General features: G+C 40.9%; 7 protein-coding genes across 10 annotated transcripts; 5 read left to right on the top strand and 2 right to left on the bottom strand.

Moving 5' to 3' along the window:
• The first annotated feature begins 2,363 nt into the window (after positions 1-2,363).
• On the top strand, positions 2,364-6,989 carry LOC6560124 (solute carrier organic anion transporter family member 74D). Its single transcript, XM_032734592.2, has 7 exons — positions 2,364-3,395; positions 3,778-4,007; positions 4,067-4,399; positions 4,892-5,754; positions 5,816-5,971; positions 6,036-6,355; positions 6,424-6,989. Exons 1-7 carry the CDS (start codon positions 3,046-3,048, stop codon positions 6,596-6,598), a joined length of 2,427 nt encoding a protein of 808 aa, XP_032590483.1. The 5' UTR covers positions 2,364-3,045; the 3' UTR covers positions 6,599-6,989.
• Positions 6,990-7,062: 73 nt separating this feature from the next.
• Positions 7,063-9,871, top strand: LOC6559174 (solute carrier organic anion transporter family member 74D). The gene is made up of 6 exons (XM_032734593.2): positions 7,063-7,247; positions 7,584-7,813; positions 7,867-8,175; positions 8,234-9,063; positions 9,297-9,607; positions 9,669-9,871. Exons 1-6 carry the CDS (start codon positions 7,063-7,065, stop codon positions 9,844-9,846), a joined length of 2,043 nt encoding a protein of 680 aa, XP_032590484.1. The 3' UTR covers positions 9,847-9,871.
• Positions 9,872-10,381: 510 nt separating this feature from the next.
• Positions 10,382-12,831, top strand: LOC6559173 (solute carrier organic anion transporter family member 74D). The gene is made up of 6 exons (XM_001986563.2): positions 10,382-10,544; positions 10,605-10,834; positions 10,901-11,221; positions 11,296-12,134; positions 12,191-12,501; positions 12,558-12,831. The coding sequence occupies exons 1-6, from the start codon at positions 10,414-10,416 to the stop codon at positions 12,757-12,759; spliced, it is 2,034 nt and encodes a 677-aa protein (XP_001986599.1). The 5' UTR covers positions 10,382-10,413; the 3' UTR covers positions 12,760-12,831.
• A 527-nt stretch (positions 12,832-13,358) lies between these two features.
• LOC6559900 (solute carrier organic anion transporter family member 74D) lies at positions 13,359-15,829 on the top strand. 2 transcript variants are annotated; one of them, XM_032734923.1, is made up of 7 exons: positions 13,380-13,554; positions 13,618-13,635; positions 13,696-13,847; positions 13,907-14,227; positions 14,314-15,155; positions 15,214-15,524; positions 15,580-15,829. In XM_032734923.1, the coding sequence occupies exons 1-7, from the start codon at positions 13,391-13,393 to the stop codon at positions 15,776-15,778; spliced, it is 2,007 nt and encodes a 668-aa protein (XP_032590814.1). In that variant the 5' UTR covers positions 13,380-13,390; the 3' UTR covers positions 15,779-15,829. The 2 variants fall into 2 exon arrangements, with proteins under 2 accessions (XP_001986598.2, XP_032590814.1); XM_001986562.3 differs by having other exon boundaries at positions 13,359-13,554; positions 13,618-13,847.
• Positions 15,830-15,833: 4 nt separating this feature from the next.
• On the bottom strand, positions 15,834-17,235 carry LOC6559283. 2 transcript variants are annotated; one of them, XM_001986561.2, is made up of 3 exons: positions 16,787-17,235; positions 16,614-16,727; positions 15,834-16,554 (listed from the first exon to the last, which is right to left on the bottom strand). In XM_001986561.2, exons 1-3 carry the CDS (start codon positions 17,198-17,200, stop codon positions 15,916-15,918), a joined length of 1,167 nt encoding a protein of 388 aa, XP_001986597.1. In that variant the 5' UTR covers positions 17,201-17,235; the 3' UTR covers positions 15,834-15,915. The 2 variants fall into 2 exon arrangements, with proteins under 2 accessions (XP_001986597.1, XP_043072202.1); XM_043216267.1 differs by having other exon boundaries at positions 16,614-16,717; positions 16,787-16,850.
• A 176-nt stretch (positions 17,236-17,411) lies between these two features.
• On the top strand, positions 17,412-19,085 carry LOC6559282. 2 transcript variants are annotated; one of them, XM_032735468.2, is made up of 3 exons: positions 17,412-17,837; positions 17,900-18,305; positions 18,973-19,085. In XM_032735468.2, the coding sequence occupies exons 1-3, from the start codon at positions 17,502-17,504 to the stop codon at positions 19,083-19,085; spliced, it is 855 nt and encodes a 284-aa protein (XP_032591359.1). In that variant the 5' UTR covers positions 17,412-17,501. The 2 variants fall into 2 exon arrangements, with proteins under 2 accessions (XP_032591359.1, XP_001986596.1); XM_001986560.2 differs by lacking the exon at positions 18,973-19,085 and having other exon boundaries at positions 17,414-17,837; positions 17,900-18,384.
• Positions 18,558-23,715, bottom strand: LOC6560150 (potential E3 ubiquitin-protein ligase ariadne-2). Its single transcript, XM_001986559.3, has 3 exons — positions 22,628-23,715; positions 19,550-20,904; positions 18,558-19,477 (listed from the first exon to the last, which is right to left on the bottom strand). The coding sequence occupies exons 1-3, from the start codon at positions 22,704-22,706 to the stop codon at positions 19,325-19,327; spliced, it is 1,587 nt and encodes a 528-aa protein (XP_001986595.1). The 5' UTR covers positions 22,707-23,715; the 3' UTR covers positions 18,558-19,324.
• Between the last annotated feature and the right edge of the window lie 109 nt (positions 23,716-23,824).

The raw sequence follows: 23,824 nt of genomic DNA, 5'->3' as shown, positions 1-23,824 counted from the left end.
TATAATTTAGGGTGTTTCACAGTCAAGTCAATAATAATAAGTCCTAGATGGTTCACATAATTTGCAAAAATGTATAGGAAATAAAAAAACTATAAATATTAGCTGGTATTCCACAGTAGAAGCACTTTCAACTTTCCCATTTCTGCTCCGTTTCAATTCAATTCAATTCAATTAAAGCTGTCTGTTAAAGCTCGCCAGCCGAAAGCGTGTCGCATATCGTTTACGATCTGTAGCTGGATATGGGTTTAGCTTTCGACGCACTTGTCATCTGGCTTCTGGGGTCGCAACTGGTGACACCAGATACTAGACGATTTGGTTTTGGGGTTGATTGAATCAGACGGCGTGATTTTGCCTAACCGCAGACACCCAGCGGGGGTTAAAAATAAATCAACGTCGTCGATTGATTTGGGTGGAATAATTTTTAAAAATGCGGGGAGGTTTTTTGAAACTATGTATATGCCCATAGCTATCATAAATTGATACAATATGAATATCAAGGTTGCAGTAATCTATTTCCAAGCAATATTTCCGTATCGATAAGTGACACTTTCCTTCTGATAAACCGAAACTTTGATACCCTACTGCAAATGTACTGAATACTGTATTATAGTAAATGTATTTGATGTTTTTTATTTACGATACCTACGATATTCAGTAATTCTTTATAAAGTTTCACGTTGATAACCCTGGAAAATGTATTTATGTGTTTATTACACTTTTGAATTTGTATGATCCAAGTGCAAGCGACGCCAGGCAAATCTAATAAAGAATTGTGCTCTGGATAAGATACACACACAGACATCTCAGCTTGGTATTGATGTCAGTGACACAGTCACACACACTACATACATACTACACACACACACACACTGAGATACAAACACACTGCCAGTCGAGCTTGGAGATCAACGCTGAATTGAAATTAGCTTTGAAGACTCGAGTGGCTTCCACTCCCAGCGAGGCAAGACGAGGTACTCATCACTTATCTTAGAGCAGCTTTCCACAGCCATCATAAACGCTACATTTAGCTTAGTTTAGTACGGCTACGGTTACGGTTACGATATCATCTCTATCGGGGCGCGTTTTGAGACCACCTTGGTGTAGATTTTTGCTCAGGCTATCGATATTAAGACTAGGCGCTGAAAACCGCCTTATTTCCATACTAGAAACTAAAAGCAAGCGAATTTAACAATCAAAATATTTAATGATTAAATAATTGGAACATATATCAGATGCTAATATCTGTAAATAATACCAGTTTCAACAAAAAAGTGACAAGAAATATTTCCAAAATGTGATAAGCTCTTAGTGTGATAAGCTTAGTTAAATATATTTGTGCTAACACTTATTAGATATATATATATACATATGAATTTGCATATTCATACGACGATTCAAACATAACATAACATAATCAAGATAAAGTTCATGTGATAAGCAGCGCATAAATTTAAATAAGCTAAGTGAATTGTGGCGTTGAAAACACACTCACACACAAGACCAGCACTCATGCGAGTGTGCGTGTGTGCGAGTGTGTATGAGTATATGCCTACATACTCGATTACACTCAAGTGAATACTATATAAGTATTTACATGCATTAAATAATAGACCACGTTGAGCTCACCTATACACACAGACACTCATTTCGAATATCAAAATAATAACGAAGAACGGACGAGAAGAAACAGAGCAATAAGCGAATCACTGAAATTACATGCCCATAAAAGTTAAGCAATATAAGGCTTATATAGTTATTGACTAAATCACAAATACAAACTTAATAATAATATATAGAAATCAAAGATTATTAAATGAGATCTGTTATCTGAGCACTTCATAAAATTTTAGCATATGAACAATAGATAGTAAATCAAATAAATTTAATTTGACTCATTCGATTCAAATATTATTTCAATTAATTTTGTGGACTCACTTTTAATGTTTAAAAAAAAACGTAGAATTTGAAGAGAACACTTTTAACTAAATATTCCTAATACAAAAATCAATGTAACAAGATTGATTCAATTAGCGATGAATGTTTATAGTTTAAATAGAAATTCATCAATTCACCAAAAAAAATATGAATAATAAATTGTTACAATGCATGAATGTCTAAAGCTAAAATTAAAACCTAACAATGATTGGGCATTAATAACTTATCATCAAATTTGCCTCAGTTGAACAGTTGCATCTGTGTGGGTGTACAAGAGCTAAGCAGAGACATATATACACAGACATATACACATATGTACATATTTAAATATACAAATATGTAAATATGTGTATAAATATTTGTGCCCTTATAGCACACTTTTGCTATTTTAGTGTCTTATAATTTGATTGTTTGAAAATATGAAAATCCAAAAGAAAAAGACAGAAATCTAGAAATTGTGCCATTATTAACAGAAGCAATGTGTGATAAAGATTCCATTTGTTGTCGTGGAAAATATAGACAGGGGGCGGCTTGTGTCTCATATATTCAAGATTAAAACATGTGATAACCCATACGAGAAGATAATCTTAACGCAACGAGTTGGGACAACCTCGCCTCTGATCTTGATAGACACTGTCGACAATCGTGACAACAAAAACAACAAGCCAGACAAGAGTGTTCATCTCTGGATAAACAAAGGCGCGAACGGTACAGGAAGATACTGCAAGTTGAGATTTCTATACAGTTAAGATCGCAAGTAATTTGGGCACAACATGCCACTCGATCCGCAAATGGTGACGCGTGCGGTTGCTCTACAATATCAGAAGCATCTACAACAGCATTTCGATCGCAGCCACTAAGTGGCTACAACACTTCTTCAATCCACACAAAACACACAAGCAAGCCAGCTAATTGTTCGTGAAAAATCGTGAAAATTAAAATAATTACTGTGCACGTTCCAGTGTGTCTTGTGTTCTTGTCTGTCCGTTCCCAGCCGGAAGAATCCAATGTGCAGCCCGTAAAAAATTTACTGCCCCAATCCCGCAAAAAACACACACAAAAAAAAAACACATACACACACACAGACACAACAAGCAACATCATTGAAAAATGGTGCAGAGCGAGGAGCATGCAAATGCGCGAAATGCGGATTTGGAGGCGCAATCGGCGCAGGACGTCGAGACGGCCACGCACAGAGTGTCCACGGTGGACCAGCTGGATGAGGAAGAGGAGGAACGCCACGTGGCAGCCGATGCCAAATTGCTGGACAATGGCAACGCACATAGCAGCGAAGCAGGCGATAGAAGTGCACAGGCCCGCATCAAGGCCAAGTTAAAGAAGCAGAAATCTGAACAGGATCGTCAAACGACCGAGGAAATCAACAAGCTGCTGAACGATATGCCACTGGAGCAGAATGTAACCTGCGGTTTTTGGCTATTCAGGGGCGCTTTCTTTCAGCGGTAAGTCGAAGGAGCAAACCCTCAGAAAAATAAGTGTACTCGGAATTTTTTAAATCGTCCATCCATATTGCCAAAGGCAGCTTGCATCATTTATTAGAACGTAAATATTACTTTAAAGTAATTTAATGTTTCAAACCATTTTAAATGGCGAGTAAATGCCAAATTAAGATAAAAAGTAATTTAAAGATAAGATATCATTTTGAAAATTGCGAGAAAGCGTTTCGCTTCTTCAGAAATTTATTTCGTGATTTTACAAAATATTACAAAATATTATTTTTAAAGCAACATAATAACTATTTGGTGCTGGCCATCAAGGTGATTGTAATCTTATGTACATTTTCCTGTCTATCATTTTTATAATTTACCCAACCCCCCCTCCCAGCTTTGCCAATCAAACTGCTTATGTGATACTTTATGGCATTGTGGGCTGCATTTTTTCCATGACGTATGCGTATTTTAATGGCACCATAACCACCATCGAGAAACGATTTAAGATTCCCTCGAAGAATACGGGCATCATTTCGGTAGGCAATGATATTAGCCAAACTCTGGTCTCTGCCGTTTTGGCCTATTATGCTGGCAAGGGTCATCGACCACGGTGGATTGGCTTTGGTAAGCTGTGAAATAAACTCTTTAATTTGATAACTAAGGGTTCAAATAACGATTTACAGGTTTATTAACCATTGTCGTCTTCTGTTTGATGACAACTTCGCCGCATTTTCTATATGGACCCGGCGATGATGCTTTGGCGTTGACCAAGGAGTTTGGCGCCATACCCGATGAGAATGCCACACTGGAGGCCATTGAGGAGCAGCGCTCGAAGACTCTGTGCCGTTTAACCGGTGGCGGGGCCGAGTGCGAAATGGGTGAGGGTAACTTTGCACCCCAGGTGCTGCTTTTTGTGGCCCAGTTTATCTCTGGCATCGGTGGCTCACTTTATTACACACTCGGCGTCTCGTATATGGATGACAATACAAAAAAATCCAAGACACCAGCCCTTCTGAGTAAGTTTCTAGAACAAATAACCCTTTTAAATCTTCATAAACCCGCAACGACAATGGCTCCCATATAACTGAATAACACCAGTTTCTAAAAAGAGAAAGTGTGGTAAAGACAAAGTTAGCTTATTGCTTTATAACTCTAATAAAGGAACGAAGCGCCGCGATAAGCTGAAAACGCTTACTCCTCCCAAGAACCGACTATCGCTTCCGTTTATTAGCGGATGATTTAGCAAGTTTATAATCTTCAAAAAGCTATGGAAACAATCTCGTTCTGATAAAAACTTAGAGTGAATGGAGATTATAAGTCTGGGTTTGAAGAATAATTTTCAGAACATAATAAAACAATATTCATTTATAATAAACTATGTTTAAAAAGTAAAGAGCAGGTTTCATCTTAGGTTTTATTTAGTGGTCAATCAGTTGGAATCAGTCTCTTCATCTTCATCAATAAATAAAAAAGGTATTTGTTAATACTTAATCAATTTTGGCATTCAGGTCTCTCGTACTTTTTGCGAATGCTGGGACCGGCTATTGGCTATGCCCTGGCTTCGTTCTGTCTGCGTTTGTATATTGCACCGCAGCTGCATCCGGTTATCAATAACAAGGATCCACGCTGGCTGGGCGCCTGGTGGCTGGGCTGGTTAGTCATGGGCGGCTTGCTAACCTGCTCGGGTATCTTTCTATCTATGTTTCCCAAAGAGTTGCCCCGCGCCGCTGCCAGACGCATGGTGGAGGAAAAACGGCGTCGGGAACAACTCTCGCTGAAGCACAAGCAGAGGACAGATAAGGAAAAACTGACCGCCGAACTGGAACCACAGCCCACCGCCGAGCCGAAGGCCTCGTTCAAGGATATGCTATTCACATTCAAGCGGCTGAGCACAAACCGGACATACATGTGCAACACGCTGTCGAACATCTTCTATCTGATTGGCTACACGCCCTTCTGGATATTCACACCCAAGTACATTGAGGTACAGTACAAGCAGTCGGCAGCCACCTCCAGCATGGTTACGGGCACAGTGGCACTGGCTTTCTCCGCCATTGGAGTGCTGCTCTCCGGCTTTATTATCTCACGGTATAAACCACGTGCACGCTATATGGCCGCCTGGAATGTGATTTGTGCCGTTATGGTGGTGGCCGGTGTTGTCACTTATGCCTTCATTGGTTGTCCGGACAACGAGCGTTCGGTCATTGTGAACATTCACAACAGCGATCTCAATGATACTGCAACCTGTAATTCTGCCTGCACCTGCGACTACGTGCGATATTCACCCGTTTGCGGCGAGAACAGCATGACATACATATCCGCCTGCCATGCGGGTTGCAAGATGGAGCACGTTCTCTCCGATGGCAAAAAGGCAAGCAGTTCGAGACAAGTATAGCTGAAACTATAAATTGATTGGGTTTGTTTTTTGTCAGATCTTCTACGACTGCTCCTGTATACCAGGACCAACAGTAGCCGACAACAGCTCCTTTAGACGTCTCACCGCATTTGATTTGACCAACGAGAACAGCACCTGGGATCTTGGTGGCAAAGCGCTTGGAGGCACAGCTTCTTCTACAGCATATTTGGAGGTAACTTTCACATATAATGTGCTCAATCTTTTTCAAATACGAATCTCCCATTTCGAACCATAAGTTACTGGCAGCTGGTCAGGCTACGCCGGGTGCATGTCCTGTCAACTGCTGGACGCAGTTTGTTGCCTTTTTGTCGGTAATGTGCTTCCTGAAATTCATTGGCGCCGCTGGTAGAGCATCCAATTTTCTGGTTTCTGTGCGCTGTGTTCCGGAGAAGGATAAGACCGCAGCCATGGGATTTGGCATGATGTTGTGCTCGATGTTTGCCTTTATACCCGGTCCCATATTCTTTGGCTGGATCTTCGATCGCATGTGCTTGGTGTGGGGCAAGACGTGCACCAACAAGGGCAACTGTTGGCTCTACGATCCGGAATCCATGAGGTAAGCGTATTTAAATTCTATAAGTTATAGATTTATGCAAAACGGTTATTCATTTTGCTTTCCTTTAGGTATACACTCAATTTTACGGCTGCTATTTTTATATTCCTGGGCGCTGTATTCGATTTTGGTGTGTGGTATTATGTGAAAGACCTAAAGATATTCGATGAGGAAGTCAAGGAAGTCGAAATGCAAATCGTGCAGCACGAGGAGGAACAGAATGCTGAAAAGAATACCGAAATATAAGTTACTATAATTATTATGATAATATTAAACAAAAAATACAAATAATATCCATAAGCTAAGCTTAGTTAAGATTGTGAGTGATTTTGGTGCCCATCGCTTATATCGTATTTTGTAGTCTATTTCTGTCTGCGTATGTGCAAGATTGTAAGTGTGATTTTAATGATACGAGTCTGTCGGTACAATAAACTGTAAGATGGCAGCAAAGATCGTGTGATAAATCCAACCGTCAAGGCTCTCACTTCATTGTTATTCAACGTAATGCAACATCAGCAAAACAACAAAACCAACAACAACAATCAACATATGTAAATGCATCCCTAGGTATGTAAAGTATCAAAAGTATGTCTGTATTTGAACAATCTAAAATAAAGTACATAGGACCTAATCTTAACTAGCTTATCTGTAACTCATGGGATTTGCTTCTAAGCTGTAAGCTCGTATAATTATTTAGATCACAGACAGACATGCATTTAACAAATAGCAATCGTTTAGTTTTACTAAGTGACCCAGCAATGGCAGATGACGAGAGTGAAGTTACTCAATTCCTAAAGATTCCCAATACCAACAAGCAAAATAAAGCCAAGGAACGGCTTGAAAATTCTGATACTCTCTGCGGCTTTGGCATTTTCAAGGGTCCACGACTGCAAAGGTATTAATTATTTAAATCAATTAGTTTAACTGGAAGACTTAGCCTGATAACTCAAATATTTCTGAAGCAAAATAAATGACCAGAATAAATTCTTTAAAATTTGTGTGGGGTTTCAAGAAGTTCACAAATGTCGACATAACTTCCATAGCCAATTTCAAAAACCTGTACAGAGTAAAAAAATCTAATATATTCAAAGTATATAATTATAAATAAATAGTTCGTGCGTAATTCAATTTGTCACAAAAGGAGATTATTTTTATAAATTTGGGGAATCAAATGCATCAGAAAACTTCGGTTGTTGAATAAAGAATAAAGACAGTATAATTCATATTCCAGTTGGGCTACAGAAAATGTATACGTTGTGGTATATGGCATCGCTGGCTGTTTCATAGCCATGGCATTTTCATATTTTAATGGAACGATAACGACGCTGGAGAAGCGATATGGGATACCCACAAGAACGTCTGGATTGATATCGGTTGGCAGTGACATAAGCACTACTTTAACTTCCGGCTTTTTAGGCTACTATACGGGACGAAAACATCGTCCACGCTATATAGCCTTAGGTAATATCAACCAAACAGTAAATAGCCTCTAGAGTTACATTAGTTCCCCGCAGGACTAGTCATACTGGCAGTCTTTTGTCTGCTGATGGCCACTCCACATTTCATATATGGCTCTGGCGAGGATGCGTTAAAGTTGACACGGGAATACATGAGTACAGGATACTTGAATGCCACGCAGGAGGATCGCACACTCTGCCAAAATGCTCATCCCAGCTGTGTGCAGGATGTCAGTCACTGGACACCCATCTTTTTACTATTCTTTGCGCAGTTTATCTCTGGCATTGGATGCTCTCTGTTCTACACTCTGGGCCTCTCCTACATGGATGATAACTCAAGCAAATCCAGGACACCAGCTATGCTCAGTAGGTCCGGAACACACTTCATTACCTGTTTGCTTATTGCGTTTCCATTCACTGAAAGGTTGGTCCGCTTTTCTGCGCATGCTGGGTCCGGCTTTTGGTTACTCCTTGGCTTCCGTTTGCCTGCGCCTGTATATTGATCCGCAGTTGGAACCGCTGATAGGCAATAATGATACACGTTGGTTGGGCGCCTGGTGGCTTGGCTGGATCATTTTGACTGTCATAATGCTTGTCTCTGCCGTATTTATCTACATGTTCCCCAAGGAGTTACCCAGCGCAAGAGCAAGAAGATTAAAGTCTTCAGATGGAGCTGGCCAAAATTCACTGACGGAACTTTCCTTGCAAGACATGATGCTGGCCGTCAAACGTTTGGCCAAAAACAAAATCTATGTCTACAATACAATCGCCTCAATGCTCTACTTTTTCGGCTACGTACCCTACTGGACATTCACGCCCAAATACATTGAGACCCAATATCAACAATCCGCCAGTACGGCGACCATGGCCACAGGAACTGTCGCGCTGGGCTTCTCCGCAGCGGGAGTGCTACTCTCCGGCTACGTAATCTCCAAATACAAGCCCAGTGCTCGGTCAATGGCCGCATGGAATGGCATCGTTGATATATTTACGGTGGCTGGCATTCTGTGCTATGTGTTCATTGGCTGTGATGATAGCGATAAGGCGACGTCTTTGTCGCCAACCATTGACAGCTGCAGTGCCTCGTGCCACTGCGAATATGTACACTATGCCCCCATCTGCAGTCCAAACAATATCACATACATATCAGCCTGTCACGCCGGCTGCACCGGCAAGAGCAAGGATCAACTCGGTCATCTCATCTACACTGATTGTAAGTGCATTGGTGCCTTGGATTTTGCAAATGCTACCGAGGTAAATATTACAGATATTGTCAAGTCTTATATTCTACTAGATATCAGATTTACTTTCTAAACTACTGAAAAATTGATTTATATGCCCAGAATCCATAGAAAATGGCTTCTTGCCATTTGTTAGAATTAAAAGTGTTATAAGTAAAATTTCCCTAGAGTTCCTAGAAATGCCCTTGCAAGAAACAAACTCTTTTTAAAATAATTTATATATGTAAATATATAATTTAATTTCAGAGCCAATATGCCCGTCAGGGCTCTTGTCCGGTTGACTGCTACAATCAGTTCCTTATCTTCCTGGGCGTCATGTGTTTTCTGAAATTTATTGGCGCTTCGGGCAGAACTGCCAATCTTTTACTGGCTTTGCGCTGTGTGTCATTTGAGGATAAGAGTTTCGCTCTGGGCCTTGGTAATGTGGTAGTTTGCCTGGTCAGCTTCATACCTAGCCCCATTTTATTTGGCTGGATACTGGATAACAACTGTATTGTGTGGGGCAAAACGTGTGGCACTAAAGGTAATTGCTGGCTATACGACACCAAGTCATTGCGGTAGGTAATCAGATCTTTAAAGTCTCTATCCTAATAAGCTTATCATAAACAAACATTTCAGTTATACTATGAATCTCTTGTCAGCTGCGTGTATTTTTGTTGGCAGCTTTTGGAACATTGGTGTTTGGCATCATGCCAAAGATTTGGAGATATTTGAAAGCGAGGGGGCAGAGATAACTGTAAAAGAACAAGAGCAATTTGATTTAAGCGAAAAGCCCAGCGAGATAAAAAAGAATTAATTATGATCGAGATAATAATAATAATAAAAAAATGTATAGTAAAATACACTTAGGTGTTTACTTTCATTGTGTTTAATTTAGTCCGATCATCTTTACCAGCGATGAACATAGGGCTTCGGTAAATAATTATGATAATAATATTTATATAGTTTATTAATTCATAATAAATTGAATCCAGCATAATATTCCCATTATAAAGTATTATAAAATTGCAACTACTGCTACTGTACTTTTTAAAGTCGAAATGGTATATAAAATAATAACTAAGTTATTAATATTTTGAAAATTAAGTTATTAATATTTTCCAATCAATGTTGTCGCCTAATCCTCGCCGGAAATCGTAATTTAATAATCCCAAGCGAGTCATGCTGATTTCCTCTTTTTTTAAAAGATAATAATTCTCGCTGATGTTTGGTTAACACACAATTTTTTATAATGTCATTATATTAAAGTAATCATCTTTTCATGAAGTTTTATGGATACATTTGCCAACTGCTGGCAAGATATACTTTATGGAAAATTGTTTACAGTCAGTCTGTCTGAACATTTGGATGCAGCAGGTTTAAAATGAGCGTCGACAAAAAACCAGATCAAGAAGAGGAGTTCCCGTTTCTCAAAAATGGAAAATTGGCTAAGGAAAAGCCGCACAAGGACATAAGATGTGGCTTTTGGATATTCAAGGGACCCTTTTTGCAAAGGTTAAGATAAGATAAGACCAAATTTGAACTAGCAGTCTGAGCAACACAAATATTTTATAGATTGGCTACCGAGAAGGCTTACGTCTTGATCTACGGCTTGGGGGGCTGCCTCATGTCGATGTCTATCGCATACTTTACGGGCACCCTAACGACCTTGGAGAAGCGCTATAAAATACCAACGAAACTGTCTGGCCTTATCATAGTTGGCAATGATGTAAGCATGATGATAACTTCGGTGCTTGCGGGCTATTTTATACATAAGGGGCATCGTGCACGCTGGATTGGATTTGGTAAATAAAATAAACCGGCGACTTAAGTGTTAATCTCACAATAAAAAACATAATTTACCTTGCCAGGATATTTTACGGTTATCATATTCTGTTTGCTAACTAGCTCGCTGCACTTTATATACGGCCCTGGCGAGGACGCCTTAAAACTGACCCGCCAATTTGGTGATTATGATAATAGCAGTGATTTCATGAGTATCGCGCATAAGGACCACAAACTGTGCATGACCACAGATCCAGGTTGCATTGAGCAGGATGGTACTTGGGTGCCGCCATTGGTTATGTTTATTGGACAGTTTATAGCTGGCATTGGAATATCCCTATTCTGGACAGTGGGCATTGCCTATATGGATGATAACATCTCAAAGGAAAAAACACCTGCCATGCTGAGTAAGTGAATTTAAAAAATAAAATAACCAAATTAAAATCGTTTAAAAATACTTTAACATTTCTGCTTCTTCTAGGCATATCCGCTTTTCTACGCATGTTAGGTCCGGCCATTGGATATTCATTAGCTTCAGTATGCTTGCGTGTGTATATAGATCCGGAATTGGACCCGCTTATCCAACCCGGGGATCCCAGATGGCTTGGCGCCTGGTGGATCGGTTTCCTCGTTTTGGCTGGTGTAACATTTATTTTTGCCTTTTTAATGACTATGTTCCCCAAGGAGCTGCCCAGTGCCAAGGTGAGACGCATAAATTTAGAAGAATCTGGCATGCAGGATCCGAAGGAACACAAAGATCTCTCAATAAGTGACATGGTGCGATCTATAAGACGCTTGGTTACTAACAAAGTGTATATGTACAACACATTCGCATCCAGCTTTTACCTATTCGGTTATTTTGCTTATTGGATATATACACCGAAATATATTGAGACCCAGTATCGACAGTCGGCATCAGTGGCGACAATGGCCACAGGAGCCATAGCATTGGGATTCTCTGCTGCGGGCGTACTTATCTCTGGCTTTGTTGTGTCCAAGTATAAGCCAAGTGGTCGTGCAATGGCTGCTTGGAATGCGTGCGTTGATTTCCTGACCGTTGCTGGAATTTTGTGCTATGTGGTTATTGGCTGTGAGGGCAGCGACAAGTTAAGCTCCATGGCGGTGACCAGTGCAGATAACTGCAGTGCCTCCTGCCACTGTGAATATGTACACTATGCCCCGATCTGCAGTCCCAACAATGACACCTACATATCCGCATGTCATGCCGGCTGTACCGACAAAGTCAAGGATCAATTAGGACGAACTTTATTTACTGGATGTGCTTGTGTAGCACCCTCGAACTCAACTGGTGTTCCAAATGTAAGGCAACTATTCGATTAAAATCACAGCAGTGAGCTAATTAAAATTATTTTCAGTTACGGTATGCTGTGGATGGTGCCTGTCCGGTTGATTGCACCAAAGAGTTTATAATCTTTTTGGTGGTCATGTGCCTGCTTAAGCTAATTGGGTCTTCTAGTAAATCCACAAGCCTGCTAATATCACTGCGTTGTATAAAACCAGAGGATAAAAGCTTGGCCTTGGGACTGGGCGGCTTAATCAGCTCCCTTTCAGCCTTTATACCCAGTCCGATTTTCTTTGGCTGGCTTTTGGATAAATACTGTTTGGTGTGGGGCAAAACATGCAGCAATAAAGGCAATTGTTGGTTATACGATACGGAATCATTAAGGTAAAACTCTCAACGTTACCAATCATTTAAATTAATGACTTTGATTTATATTTCAGATATGCATTCAATTTGACGACTGCGCTTTTCATATTTTTGGGAGGCATCTTTAACGTTCTAGTTTGGCATCATGCTGAAGACCTTAAAATCTTTGATGACGAGCCAAGCGAATCTAACAAGGCAGATGATAAAGTTGATAATATCAAGTTGAACACCAAAGGTGAAGACGTTAAAATATCCGAGAAATTAGAAAACTCTTAAGAAAAATACATAATTGAAAATCCTATTGAACTCTATGAGTCGAATTAAACATTTTGAAGAAACAAGAAAAAATCAAATCGTTTTCATTCAGCGGGAAACGGGAAAAATAAAGTAAAACTGGAACATTCAACCTATCAAAATTATTCAATTATTAAAATATTAAATATTTTGGATTTCCACCAAAAATGAAATACTTTTGAGTAAATAATAAACAAAAGCACATAGTCAGATTAATTATATAATAAATCAACTAGACATCTAGCAATCTTATGAAAACAATGATAAAGATGAGTTTATCAAATTGGCATATAAACGAAACAGCGTAAATTTTTTAACTTGATAAGCTTATTCAGGTAGCTTGAAATAGAAATAGAAGATTTAATGAAACCGATGCTAAACGTTTAATAATCTCGGACGAGATAATTTAATCATTTCATCATGCTATCTCTGCTGCATGATGTCAAGCTTGTTATCTCGTCAGGAGTTAAGCTACAACGTTCATAAATGCATCCACCTTGTCGAGCTTTTTCTAAAAGGCATTTTATTGACACTGAACGTCGAGATATAATTACAAACTCGTAGTTTTATTCTGCATCAGTTCATTGAAGTGTTTCAATGGAGCAAGTCGAAGATGAGCCTGGAAATAAAAGAGCAAAGTGAGGTGTCTCCATTTTTATCGGATGCTGCCAGGAGTGCAGCCATCGACAACAAGGAGAAAGAGATTAAGGATGCACAGCATGAAAATGATGATATTATGTGTGGCTTCTGGATATTTAAAGGACCGCTTCTACAAAGGTTTTATCCTAACAAACAACAAAGATATTTTTTTAGTTTTAGCAACATTGTTATTTTTTGTAGATTCGCCACGGAAACAATGTATGTTACAATATATGGCGTATCTGGCTGTTTTATGGCTATGTGCTTTGCCTATTTTAGTGGCACAATCACAACACTGGAAAAACGATATAAGATACCAACGAAAACCTTGGGTATTATATCGGTCGGTAATGATATGACCACAATGTTTGGGTCAGCCTTGATAGGCTATTATTTGAGGAAAGTTCATCGCCCTCGCTGGATGGGCATAGGTAAGTGGTATAATCTTTAAGAAAAATATGCAAAAATAATGAAATATACCAAATTTTAGGTCTGTTTACAATTGTTATATTCTGTTTACTGAACTGCTCGCTACATTTTATATATGGTGCTGGCGAGGATGCTTTAAAGCTCACTCGCGAGTTTGGCGATTTGCAAAATATCACTGGAAATTTAACAGGCTCACATAAGGATCAAAAACTATGCATGTCTGAGGAATCCACTTGCATGCAGGAGAATAGCATCTGGGGACCTCAACTAATCTTGTTTGGAGCACAGTTCATATTAGGAATTGGGCAGGCACTCTTCATTGTAATAGGCCTTGCCTACATGGATGATAACACCACCAAGTCCAAAACGCCAGCCATGCTGAGTAAGTAAGACCCTAAACATCTAGAATAAAAAATATATGTTATTAATAATATAATATGTTATTACTCACATTATAAATTGTCATAGGCTTCTCCACTTTTCTGCGCATGCTGGGCCCGGCTGTCGGATATTCGCTGGCCTCTGTGTGCCTGCGTTGGTATATAGACCCGACAACGGAGCCTCTAATCAAGCCCGAAGATCCGAGATGGCTGGGAGCCTATTGGATCGGCTGGCTCATTTTGGCAGCCATCACATTTCTAATCGCATGCTTGATGACTCTGTTCCCAAAGGAACTGCCCAGCACGAGGGCGAGGCGCTTAAAATGCGAGAAAGATGACATACAGAACCCAATGGACCAACAGATGGACCTATCATTGAGCGGCATGTGGTGCTCCCTCAAACACTTGGCGACAAACAAGGTCTATGTGTACAATACTTTTGCATCAATTCTTTACTTCTTCGGATACATGGTTTACTGGATATTCACACCGAAGTACATTGAGACGCAATATCAGCAGTCGGCATCCATGGCAACAATGGCTACTGGAACCGTTGCTCTCGGATTCTCTGCTGGGGGTGTCCTTCTCTCTGGCTACATTGTATCCAAGTATCAGCCGAGCGCTCGTTCTATGGCTGCTTGGAATGCCATTGTTGATTTCCTTACCGTTGCTGGAATTTTGTGCTATGTGGTTATTGGCTGTGAGGGCAGCGACAAGTTAAGCTCCATGGCGGTGACCAGTGCAGATAGCTGCAGTGCCTCCTGCCACTGTGAATATGTACACTATGCCCCGATCTGCAGTCCCAACAATGACACCTACATATCCGCATGTCACGCCGGCTGCACCGACAACACCAAGGATCAACTGGGGCGTACTTTGTATACGGGATGCCAATGTATAGCTCCATCGAACTCAACATCTGTCCCAGAAGTAAGCGTTGAAATTTGATTGGACGAATAGGAAAACTAATTGAACTCATTATTTGCAGTTGCAATACGCGGTGGACGGTCCTTGTCATGTTGATTGCTTCAATCAGTTTCTCATTTTCCTGGCCGTCATGTGTTTCCTTAAGCTTGTTGGTGCAAGCAGTAAGTCCACGAATCTGCTAATTGCCTTGCGTTGCATTCCGCCTGAGGAGAAGAGTTTTGCCTTGGGAGTAGGCAGTATGGTGGCATCGTTGCTAGGCTTTATACCCAGTCCCATTTTTTACGGCTGGCTCATAGATAAATACTGTTTGGTATGGGGCAAGACGTGCAGCAATAAGGGCAACTGTTGGCTGTACGACACACAAGCGTTGCGGTAACGGTTTCAAATGTAATTGTCTTAATTGCAAATTAATTTAGTTTTATTTCAGATATACTCTCAATCTTTCGGCAGCGTCATTTATCGTCTTGGGCGGCTTTATGAATATCGCTGTTTGGTATCACGCCAAGAACCTAAAAATATTTGATGAAAAAAAGGATTTAAGTGGCAAAACGATGAAGAGTTTGGAAGATATTACCTTAAAAGATATGGGAAGTACACTTCAGTTACAAAAAATTGATAAAAACTAAACGTTGTCATTTGATGTCGACAACTATAATAAAGTTCATAAAATAATGTTACGTCTAGAGTTTATCTTTGGTCAGTTTTATTGCGCTGAGCCGCTTTAATTTACAATTTAATTTACAGCGACAACAGTAAGTCAATATCAGTTCAAAAGGGGCAGCCACTCATATGGAATCGCAGTATCTAGCGTTGGCTTAGGTGACTCCTCTTCCATTTCATGACCATCGCAAAGGCACCACAAGGCGTCGAAGAGTATCAGTTGCAGGAGACCACCGCCGGCGGAGCACTCCTCAAATGTGATAGGAGGGAGATCATTTTGTACTTGGACGCTATATGCATTCAGCCTATCATTATTTAAACGCGCCAGTGAAATCGGTTTGTTTCGATGCTCTGCGATCTTCCACATGGCTAACAATACAGATGGCAGCGACGTTTTATATTCCACTAACAAGCCATCGGCCTCAACATTTTGTGTGTAGTTTTGACAGATGCCGTTCAACTGCTCCACGTACCCATTCTCAACGAAAATCTCATGCTCAAGCTGAGACAGACAACGCGCCGATTTAGAGCAGAACATGCTTTCAAAGGTTTTGTGCAGATGGCAAGAATCCAAAATGATTGGTGGCAACGTATCTCCAGTTACCATCTTGATTTCCATGAGAGCTTTCGTATTGAGTTTGCTCTTTTCCGCAATGATGGCCACATAATTCTCCAATCCGTTGTGCTCGATCTCAAGTAATATATTTGTTATAACTCTGCCAATTTCGTCGTTTGTGATTAGCTGTAACAATTTAAATTCAAATTGTAATGAAGACATTTACATATTCGACAACAGCTTACGGGCACTTTTAGTTGCTCCATATCCATATCTTTGGAGCGATTTTTTGCAAAGCTTCTGGCATAGCAGAGACGCTGCTCCTCGCCGTTGGTCCGCGACACAAACACTGCAAAGATCTGTTCGAGAAGTGTATTTTATCGATGTAAGTATGCATAAATTTGGAATGATGATTTACCTTGTGGATATACGGTTCCTGTCGCACCCAAAACTCACTCATGTGAAGGGCATACGTCTTCGAGCGATCGATTCGATGAAGCACGCCGGGATGGTAGTACTCCAATCCGTTGCGTGTATACGTTTTGTGTAAGCGGCGCAGTCGCCACTGTACCTTCTCCGAGTACACGGCGTACTCATCATCGGTCATACATTCAATTTCCGCAAAATCGTCCGGCTGCACGCAAGCTCCAAACTTTGTAATTGGCGGCCTGCCGGGTCGTAAGAAGCCCTGCGCTTGAGCCTCAGCTTTTTCGTGGCGCGCTGTCATTAGGCGGTCATGGAGCTCCTGTTGTGTGCCTTCAGTGCTAAATGCACGTCCGTAAAGTTCGCGGATCAGGTCCCGTAAGTTGAAATCGGACACGGGCAGCTCCATTTTTTGTCATTAAACCCAACTCGCTTACGGTTTAATTTTAAGGCGGTCGAGCGATAGACGCTCATTATTTTAGTGATGAACCGATATAAAGGCAGTGTTGTAAATTGTGAAGTAGGCAGTGCTGGAAAGTTTTTAAAAATTGCAGTCGATATACCGATATATTCAAATTTGAAAATAATGCTGTTTTGTTTTACAAATCGTTAGTCATGGTTTAAGTGTTACAGTCAAAATTATAATATTCAAGTGCAATAGTTTCAACAAATTTGTTCCCAACCGTACCATTCACCTATCTTTTTCCTCAATGGCCGGAACAAGAAACAGTTGTTGTAAATGGAAAGAAATTTTAAGTAAAGATTTGCCAAGAAAATGCCTACCAAATTGCTTTGATCCATTGCATGGACCATGCCCCGATTACAAGATCGTCGATGTCGTCAATCAACTGTCCAGCGATGTGAAGGCCATTCTTGAACCGGAACCGCCTGTTCGACGTCTAATAGACATCAAACCACTGAGTGCCAAGAATAACGAAATACCAGAAAAGCCGTGTACCCTCTGCGATGCACAAAATGCAACCCATCCAAATAATTTTTGTTCCGCTGACTGCAGGCCACCGAGCACGTCGTTGCATTTAAATGAGGTTTTTATCCTGAATTTCTGAACAGCCATTAACAAATCTTAAGTCTTACTCCTTAACAATAGTGGATAAAACGGCCGCAAGCTAAGCCAAATTATAAGCACAGCGTTTTCCTGAATAATGAATTATTAGTTGGACGTATTTTTCCCTGTAAGTTTCGTATACGAAGAGTAAAGAAGAATTGCAACGACTGTGGCAAGCAGCTGTATTTACGTGATCCCATCACAGACAATACAAATGTGGTTGTGCTTATGAACTGCTGCGATGTTAAAGTCTACCACGATCGAGTACTTCAGAACTGGCATCGTGTACCCATCCTTTCCATAAGCGGTGATAATGCCATGAAAAAGAAAACGATAAACGAAATATGCCAACTGGAACCTAAAAAAATTACTCCAGTTGTTCAAGTTAAACAGGATAACACTATAAAACTGCCGGAAATAGTTTCGAAAAAGAAACGCAAGGGCAAAGGTAAAGGAAAGAAGGGTAAAAAGGGAAAGAAGGGAAAGAAGAAATAATGCATTTGAATAAACTTGCCACTTGAATTTAAGCTTGCAATCTAATTTAGCGAAATTCCAGAATATCTTAAAGCCAATCACATTTATAACTATTATATATAGTTGTAGCTTTTAGCCGAGTATAGTTAAGAACCATCGATGAAATGATATTCAAATTTGTGAAAGACATTTCCAAATTTGTTGTAAATATTACAACTCAATTCGGTTACTACTATTTTCAATTTGCATTTAATTAATTTAAATTCAGTCGCATAAGCATACTTAGCGTTATCCTAATAACTAAAATGTATAATTCAGCTTATATGAAAACAGCGCTGCCAACCCACAGAATATGTAGAAAAATGTCAACATAATTTAATGATTTCAGATAGTTTTCTTTGTATATCTTTGTTACGAGTTAAGGACTTATGTGGAGGTTTGTTTGTGTTTTGTTTGAATTACAAATACTTGGGCATCGTTAATATTGTGGTTGTAAGCATTCAGTTACAATACGTTAATAAGACTTTTGACTTCGGACTAAGAAATTGTATATTCTCACAGAATGGCTTAAGCTGTTGATGTTTATTGTTAATTACTGAGTTTGCCTGTCCTTTTTTTTTGATTTTTTTTTTTTTTGATAGACCATGACGCTGAATGCTGGATTTATTGGATAAGTTTTTGGAAAACTGTTGGGGAGCACTTGCTTAGATTCCCTATCGCTATTGTTCTGCGCAAGGCGTTGTATTGCAGTTGAATCGACTTTTGAGTGATTTCGAATTTCACAACTATAATAATCATAATTAGACATACTTTAAATCGTAGAAACTAGATTATAACTACATATGCACTTGAATATTAATTTAAAAATTAGCTACAAATTGTTAGACTACTTTTATATGGATTATAATATAAGCGTCTCTTATACTGTCAGTGGCTAGTCAATAAATAAAACGAATCTTGTGCTTCAGCATTCATCTTATCATTCGCGAAAGCCTATGCCTTTCCAATTATGGGAAAGAAGTCTTTGAGGAGAGTCGTGCGACGCTTTTCAGCAATATCCATTTGATTCTCGAGATCACCCAGCTCCTTTGTCTCAGCACGCTCAATTTTCCACGACAGATTCTCAATTTCCGCTTCCAGTTGCGCCTAAAAGTAGAACATTTTATTATAAATATATATATATAAAGTTTCGCAATTAGCTAATCTTTGGCAACTTACCTGCTGGTACTCAAATAGATTCTTTCGCGAGCCTGGCTCCATGTAGTAGGCATAGGGATACGTGTATTGCAGCGTATAGCGACACTTGGCTAACAGCGCCGCCGCACTGAACAGATACTGCCAGTCGATCCAGGTGCCGCTGCCGTTCATCACTTTCGTATTGATGCGTTGTCGCAAGCGATCGATTGTTTGCTGCTCCAGTTTGAGCGATTTGGAGTGATTCTCCCAGCGTTCATAGTAATGTAAATACTTTTTGAGTGCCTCGCGCGCCTGCACGTGCACCGATTCGTTGGCAATATTGGGATTGTCTTTGTAGCGGGAGCACTCATAATACTCGGATCCGTGCGTCTTCCAATCGCCCAGGCACATCCAGCAGAAGTCGTGCTTGCAGTTGAAGCACTGCATGTGATTGCAGCCGCCGTTCTTCTCGATGCAGATGTGACACTTGGGGCAGTCTTTGGTGTGTGCGCTTATATAATTGGCCGTCTCGCTATCGTCGGCGCACTTCGTAAGCCACTTCTTGATGATCTGGCAGTCAGTCGGCGCATGATAGTCCATGCCGCACTTAAAACAGAAGCCCGTGTGACAGGACTTGCAGATGGCACGCTTCGCGGAGTTCTCCGCTGATTGCACAATGATTTGGCAATTGGGTCCGGGGCAGAAGCGCAGCTCCGGATGTGATTTCACATAGTCTTTGAAAGCAAACTGCTGATACTTGTCTCGCATGACCGGACGCGTGACCAGTGTCAGCACCAAATCCTCCGGCACACGCACATTGCACTGCTGCGCCATGCAACCAATCTGTATGGAGATACCCTGAAAGATTTGCGTCTCAAAGTAAGTGGTCCAGCAGTCCTTGCAGAAAGAATGCCCGCACGCCAAACTGTAGAACTTATCATTCGGCTGTGAGCTCGCGCACACCGGGCACATTCGCCGGTACTGCGACTGCACTTGCGTAGTCAAACTGTTCCCGCTGCTGTGGCTGCTCAATGTGGGTAACGTTGCTGCTGCTGTTCTGTAGCCACTGCTGCCTATTCTCAGCAGCTGTGCACTCGCAGCTGCTGCTGCACTCGTCGACGCTGCATCCGCCGCTGCAGTCGTGGGTGGTTTGATACGTGCCGTTACCAGCAAAGCGTTGGCATCCTGCCGATACTTCTCCACCACAACATTGTTGTTCCACTGGTGTTCGAGGAGCAGCACCTTGGCCAGCGATGGTGTTATCTGCAATATTGTGTTCAGTTTCTCCACCAGCTCATTTAGCAGCTTCTCAATGTCTTCAACGGTTAGGCAGTCGAATTCAAAATACTCGGGGTCAGCACGCTTCGGATCGAGTCTTTCCACATCGCAGTCTTCGCCTATAAATAAGAAAATATAAAATTATATATGTAGATATCTGCATATCTGAACTACTCCCTAAAGAGTTATTTAACATTAATTAACATTACTTTTACACTAGCTTATCTAACATAATATAGAAGTGATTCTCACACGCGTTATTTTTCAGTTAAATTTTGGTTTCTTACACCATAAATCCATGCTTATTTTCCTGATAATCGGAAACCATCAGCAGGTGCAGTTAATAAAAGCATTGAATCGGTTTGCTACCTGATTTACCCAGCTATTCATAGGCTCAATTGTGCAAATGGGGAAAATGGGAAAACCGATAGGTAGGCCTCAATTCCATCCACAACCAAAGCATGAGCGAAGAGGAATAAAAACAAATCAGTTGTTGCCGCATGCTGATGGATCGTTGAATTGATTGCCATTTTAACGACTGTTGGAAATGAATTGAAGGCCAAATATTACGTCGTCGGCTTACAAATGAGACTTAGCCATGTCGTCACAGGCAGCTCGCAACGTGAGCAGATAAAGATAGAAACAATGAGAGAGTGAGAGAGAGAGGGAGGTGGTCAGGTCAACAGCAGCACAACAGTTGACGGAAAAGAAAATGCAAGTTAAGCAACTGACGTCGTCGTCGTTGTCGTCGCAGTTGTGGCATCGGCCACTTGAGCAGGCATCTGCTTATAGTAGACGCGACGAGGCAGGGAAGAGAGAGCAGGTAAAAAGCAGAGATACCAAAAGAGTACAAAGTAAAGGTGGTAATAATACAAATAACAAATGAAGAAAGAAGAAAAAAAAAAGAACACAAGTGATCTAATGGAGAGTGCGCGACTAGAAGATTCCCCGTGCCGTTTTCTCAATTAGCTTCATTGGAGAATTAAATAACTAATAACTTGGCAACTTTGCAAACAAATAAATTGATATTGTTTTAGCCGGTTTACAGCAAAAATTGAGGAATCCTTATCAATCGGAAAAGAACAATTAGATGCAGACAGCAATGCAAATGAAATTACTCTCGTTCAGCCTCTTAGTACGTTTTTTACAGGGTATAATAATAATAATAACACGACACAGTGCGATGAGCGATGAGCGCTGGCCCCGCATGTTTTGGCGTTGGCCGAGCTAAGCGAACGGCCATTTCAAGTTCAATTTCATAATTTAAGCTTCATGGTCAGAAAGCAAAACGTAACGAAACGAGCACTGTATGTGTGTACACACATGTGTGTGTGTGTGTGTGTGTGTGTGTGTGTACATTGAATTGAATTGTAGTTGTGGTTGAAAAGGGCAATGCAAATGCGAGACTTACATGCCTGAAAGAAGAGTTGACGAAGTTGGAGGTGGAGGTGGAAGAAGGAGAACTGAGACACAGCAGTTAAAGTTAGGGATGGGGAAGGGGAGCGGTTAGCGGTGAGCAGGGAAACTAAACGGAAAAGGCGAATGTCAAGAGCCAAAACAGTAGTTACATATTCTTCAGTGCATGCATGCGATTGTATTGCAGAAGGTTAAATGCAAAATACAACTGCAGGTTGGCGTTTGTTACACAAAAGGTGAATAACCAACTAAAGCGTATGCCAACTTCACTTAGATACCAAAAACGCCTAATAAGAACACCAATTGCTGCATTTGTGTGTGAGTTGTGTGTGTTAAGTTAAATCGATTGAGCGAGTGTAATCGATAAACTGCACAGTGCGTCCTTGGGGGCCAGTTGTACACCCCTCCCCCTCTTCTTCTACTTACCTGTATTGTAGTAATCATAATCGTCATCAAATTCCCCATCGTTGTCCGATTCCAATTCCATTTCAATGTCCGAGTCCATTGCAACTCTGTGAGGACAGCCTTGCAGTGTTTGTGTGTGCGCCCGCACCCTGTCCCTGTACCCCTACCCCTTGCAGTGCTGCGTGCTGTGCTGTGCTGTGCCTGGCTGACGACTGAAGGGCGAGTAAGGCAAAAACGTAAAAATACTTCTTTACAAGGCTATTGAGCGAGCGAGGGGGTTGGCGGGGTTCCTTTTGTTGTTCTTGTTATTGTTGCTGTTGTTGTAGCTGCTATATTTGTAACAGTTGCTTTGTTGCTAGTGGTGGTGTTGTTGCTGGTTGATTGTGTTGGTGGTGGTGGAAGATTTAGTTATTGTTGCTGTTGTTCTTGTTGCTGTTTAAGTAGCCGTGGGGTAACGTTGCAATTCTACGTGACGTAGCGACGTTGCGTTACGTTACGTTGCGTTGAGTTGGAAGAGCTTTGGCTTAGCGGGGTGGCAAACGGCATTCATTGTCTACAGATCCCGGAACACTGCCCGTTTTATTTTCGTACACACACGCACACAAACACATACACTCGGGCAAATGCAGAGAGCTACATTCAAATTGTGTGCTTTGAGATTTATTCGTAAAAATAGACATATGCGATGATAATTCGCGTTTGCTTGATGCAGCAAAGCAATCAGAATGCAATTGACTGTAATTTTACTGTCAACATTCAGTTCCTTTGTCTTTTTTCACTTTTCTCCTCGGCTCCTCGCACTCGCGCACTAGCTTCGTTGTGCTCCCTCTCTCCTCTTTTATTGCCACCCCCCCGCGAGATTTACTTATATACAAAAACACACGGACAGCAACACCCACACAGCCACACGACGACACACACTGGCACACAAGCAGGGCCACTGGCACGAGTACGAGTACGTGAACTGCTCAATTGGTAATTGCGCAGTTTATTTTGATTAGCTGTTGCACTTTTTACATTTATTAATACTACTTATAAGACACGAGAAAAATAAACTCATCGCTCTGCGACTCAGAGCTAACAAACAACCAGTGTAACCGTAGTCTCAATAATCAATTATACCTAACATCTACTTGTGGCGGCTGGGCGATGAACTAATTTTAGCGCTAACGTACTCATACTGCGCCCATATTTACGTTACGTCGCCACCTATCGATA

Source organism: Drosophila grimshawi, unplaced genomic scaffold (assembly GCF_018153295.1).
Source record: "Drosophila grimshawi isolate 15287-2541.00 unplaced genomic scaffold, ASM1815329v1 contig_1367, whole genome shotgun sequence".
Lineage (NCBI taxonomy): Eukaryota > Metazoa > Arthropoda > Insecta > Diptera > Drosophilidae > Drosophila > Drosophila grimshawi.
Note: the sequence above shows the minus strand (reverse complement) of the source record. Positions and strands in the feature narration are given on the sequence as shown.

Excerpts from the sequence above, each read along its gene's own strand:
- LOC6560124 (XM_032734592.2), top strand. The coding sequence starts at position 3,046 with ATGGTGCAGAGCGAGGAGCATGCAAATGCGCGAAATGCGGATTTGGAG. Across the intron at positions 5,755-5,815 it reads TTCTCTCCGATGGCAAAAAG|ATCTTCTACGACTGCTCCTG; the intron begins GCAAGCAGTTCG and ends GTTTTTTGTCAG. Across the intron at positions 6,356-6,423 it reads TACGATCCGGAATCCATGAG|GTATACACTCAATTTTACGG; the intron begins GTAAGCGTATTT and ends GCTTTCCTTTAG.
- LOC6560150 (XM_001986559.3), bottom strand. The coding sequence starts at position 22,706 with ATGGACTCGGACATTGAAATGGAATTGGAATCGGACAACGATGGGGAA. Across the intron at positions 20,905-22,627 it reads TTATGATTACTACAATACAG|GCGAAGACTGCGATGTGGAA; the intron begins GTAAGTAGAAGA and ends TCTTATTTATAG. Across the intron at positions 19,478-19,549 it reads ATCTATTTGAGTACCAGCAG|GCGCAACTGGAAGCGGAAAT; the intron begins GTAAGTTGCCAA and ends TTCTACTTTTAG.
- LOC6559173 (XM_001986563.2), top strand. The coding sequence starts at position 10,414 with ATGAGCGTCGACAAAAAACCAGATCAAGAAGAGGAGTTCCCGTTTCTC. Across the intron at positions 11,222-11,295 it reads AAAAACACCTGCCATGCTGA|GCATATCCGCTTTTCTACGC; the intron begins GTAAGTGAATTT and ends TGCTTCTTCTAG. Across the intron at positions 12,502-12,557 it reads TACGATACGGAATCATTAAG|ATATGCATTCAATTTGACGA; the intron begins GTAAAACTCTCA and ends TTTATATTTCAG.
- LOC6559282 (XM_032735468.2), top strand. The coding sequence starts at position 17,502 with ATGGCCGGAACAAGAAACAGTTGTTGTAAATGGAAAGAAATTTTAAGT. Across the intron at positions 17,838-17,899 it reads CGTCGTTGCATTTAAATGAG|TGGATAAAACGGCCGCAAGC; the intron begins GTTTTTATCCTG and ends CCTTAACAATAG. Across the intron at positions 18,306-18,972 it reads AAAGAAACGCAAGGGCAAAG|ACCATGACGCTGAATGCTGG; the intron begins GTAAAGGAAAGA and ends TTTTTTTGATAG.
- LOC6559283 (XM_001986561.2), bottom strand. The coding sequence starts at position 17,200 with ATGGAGCTGCCCGTGTCCGATTTCAACTTACGGGACCTGATCCGCGAA. Across the intron at positions 16,728-16,786 it reads AGGAACCGTATATCCACAAG|ATCTTTGCAGTGTTTGTGTC; the intron begins GTAAATCATCAT and ends CTTCTCGAACAG. Across the intron at positions 16,555-16,613 it reads TGGAGCAACTAAAAGTGCCC|CTAATCACAAACGACGAAAT; the intron begins GTAAGCTGTTGT and ends AAATTGTTACAG.
- LOC6559900 (XM_001986562.3), top strand. The coding sequence starts at position 13,391 with ATGAGCCTGGAAATAAAAGAGCAAAGTGAGGTGTCTCCATTTTTATCG. Across the intron at positions 14,228-14,313 it reads CAAAACGCCAGCCATGCTGA|GCTTCTCCACTTTTCTGCGC; the intron begins GTAAGTAAGACC and ends AAATTGTCATAG. Across the intron at positions 15,525-15,579 it reads TACGACACACAAGCGTTGCG|ATATACTCTCAATCTTTCGG; the intron begins GTAACGGTTTCA and ends GTTTTATTTCAG.
- LOC6559174 (XM_032734593.2), top strand. The coding sequence starts at position 7,063 with ATGCATTTAACAAATAGCAATCGTTTAGTTTTACTAAGTGACCCAGCA. Across the intron at positions 8,176-8,233 it reads CAGGACACCAGCTATGCTCA|GTTGGTCCGCTTTTCTGCGC; the intron begins GTAGGTCCGGAA and ends ATTCACTGAAAG. Across the intron at positions 9,064-9,296 it reads ATTTTGCAAATGCTACCGAG|AGCCAATATGCCCGTCAGGG; the intron begins GTAAATATTACA and ends ATTTAATTTCAG.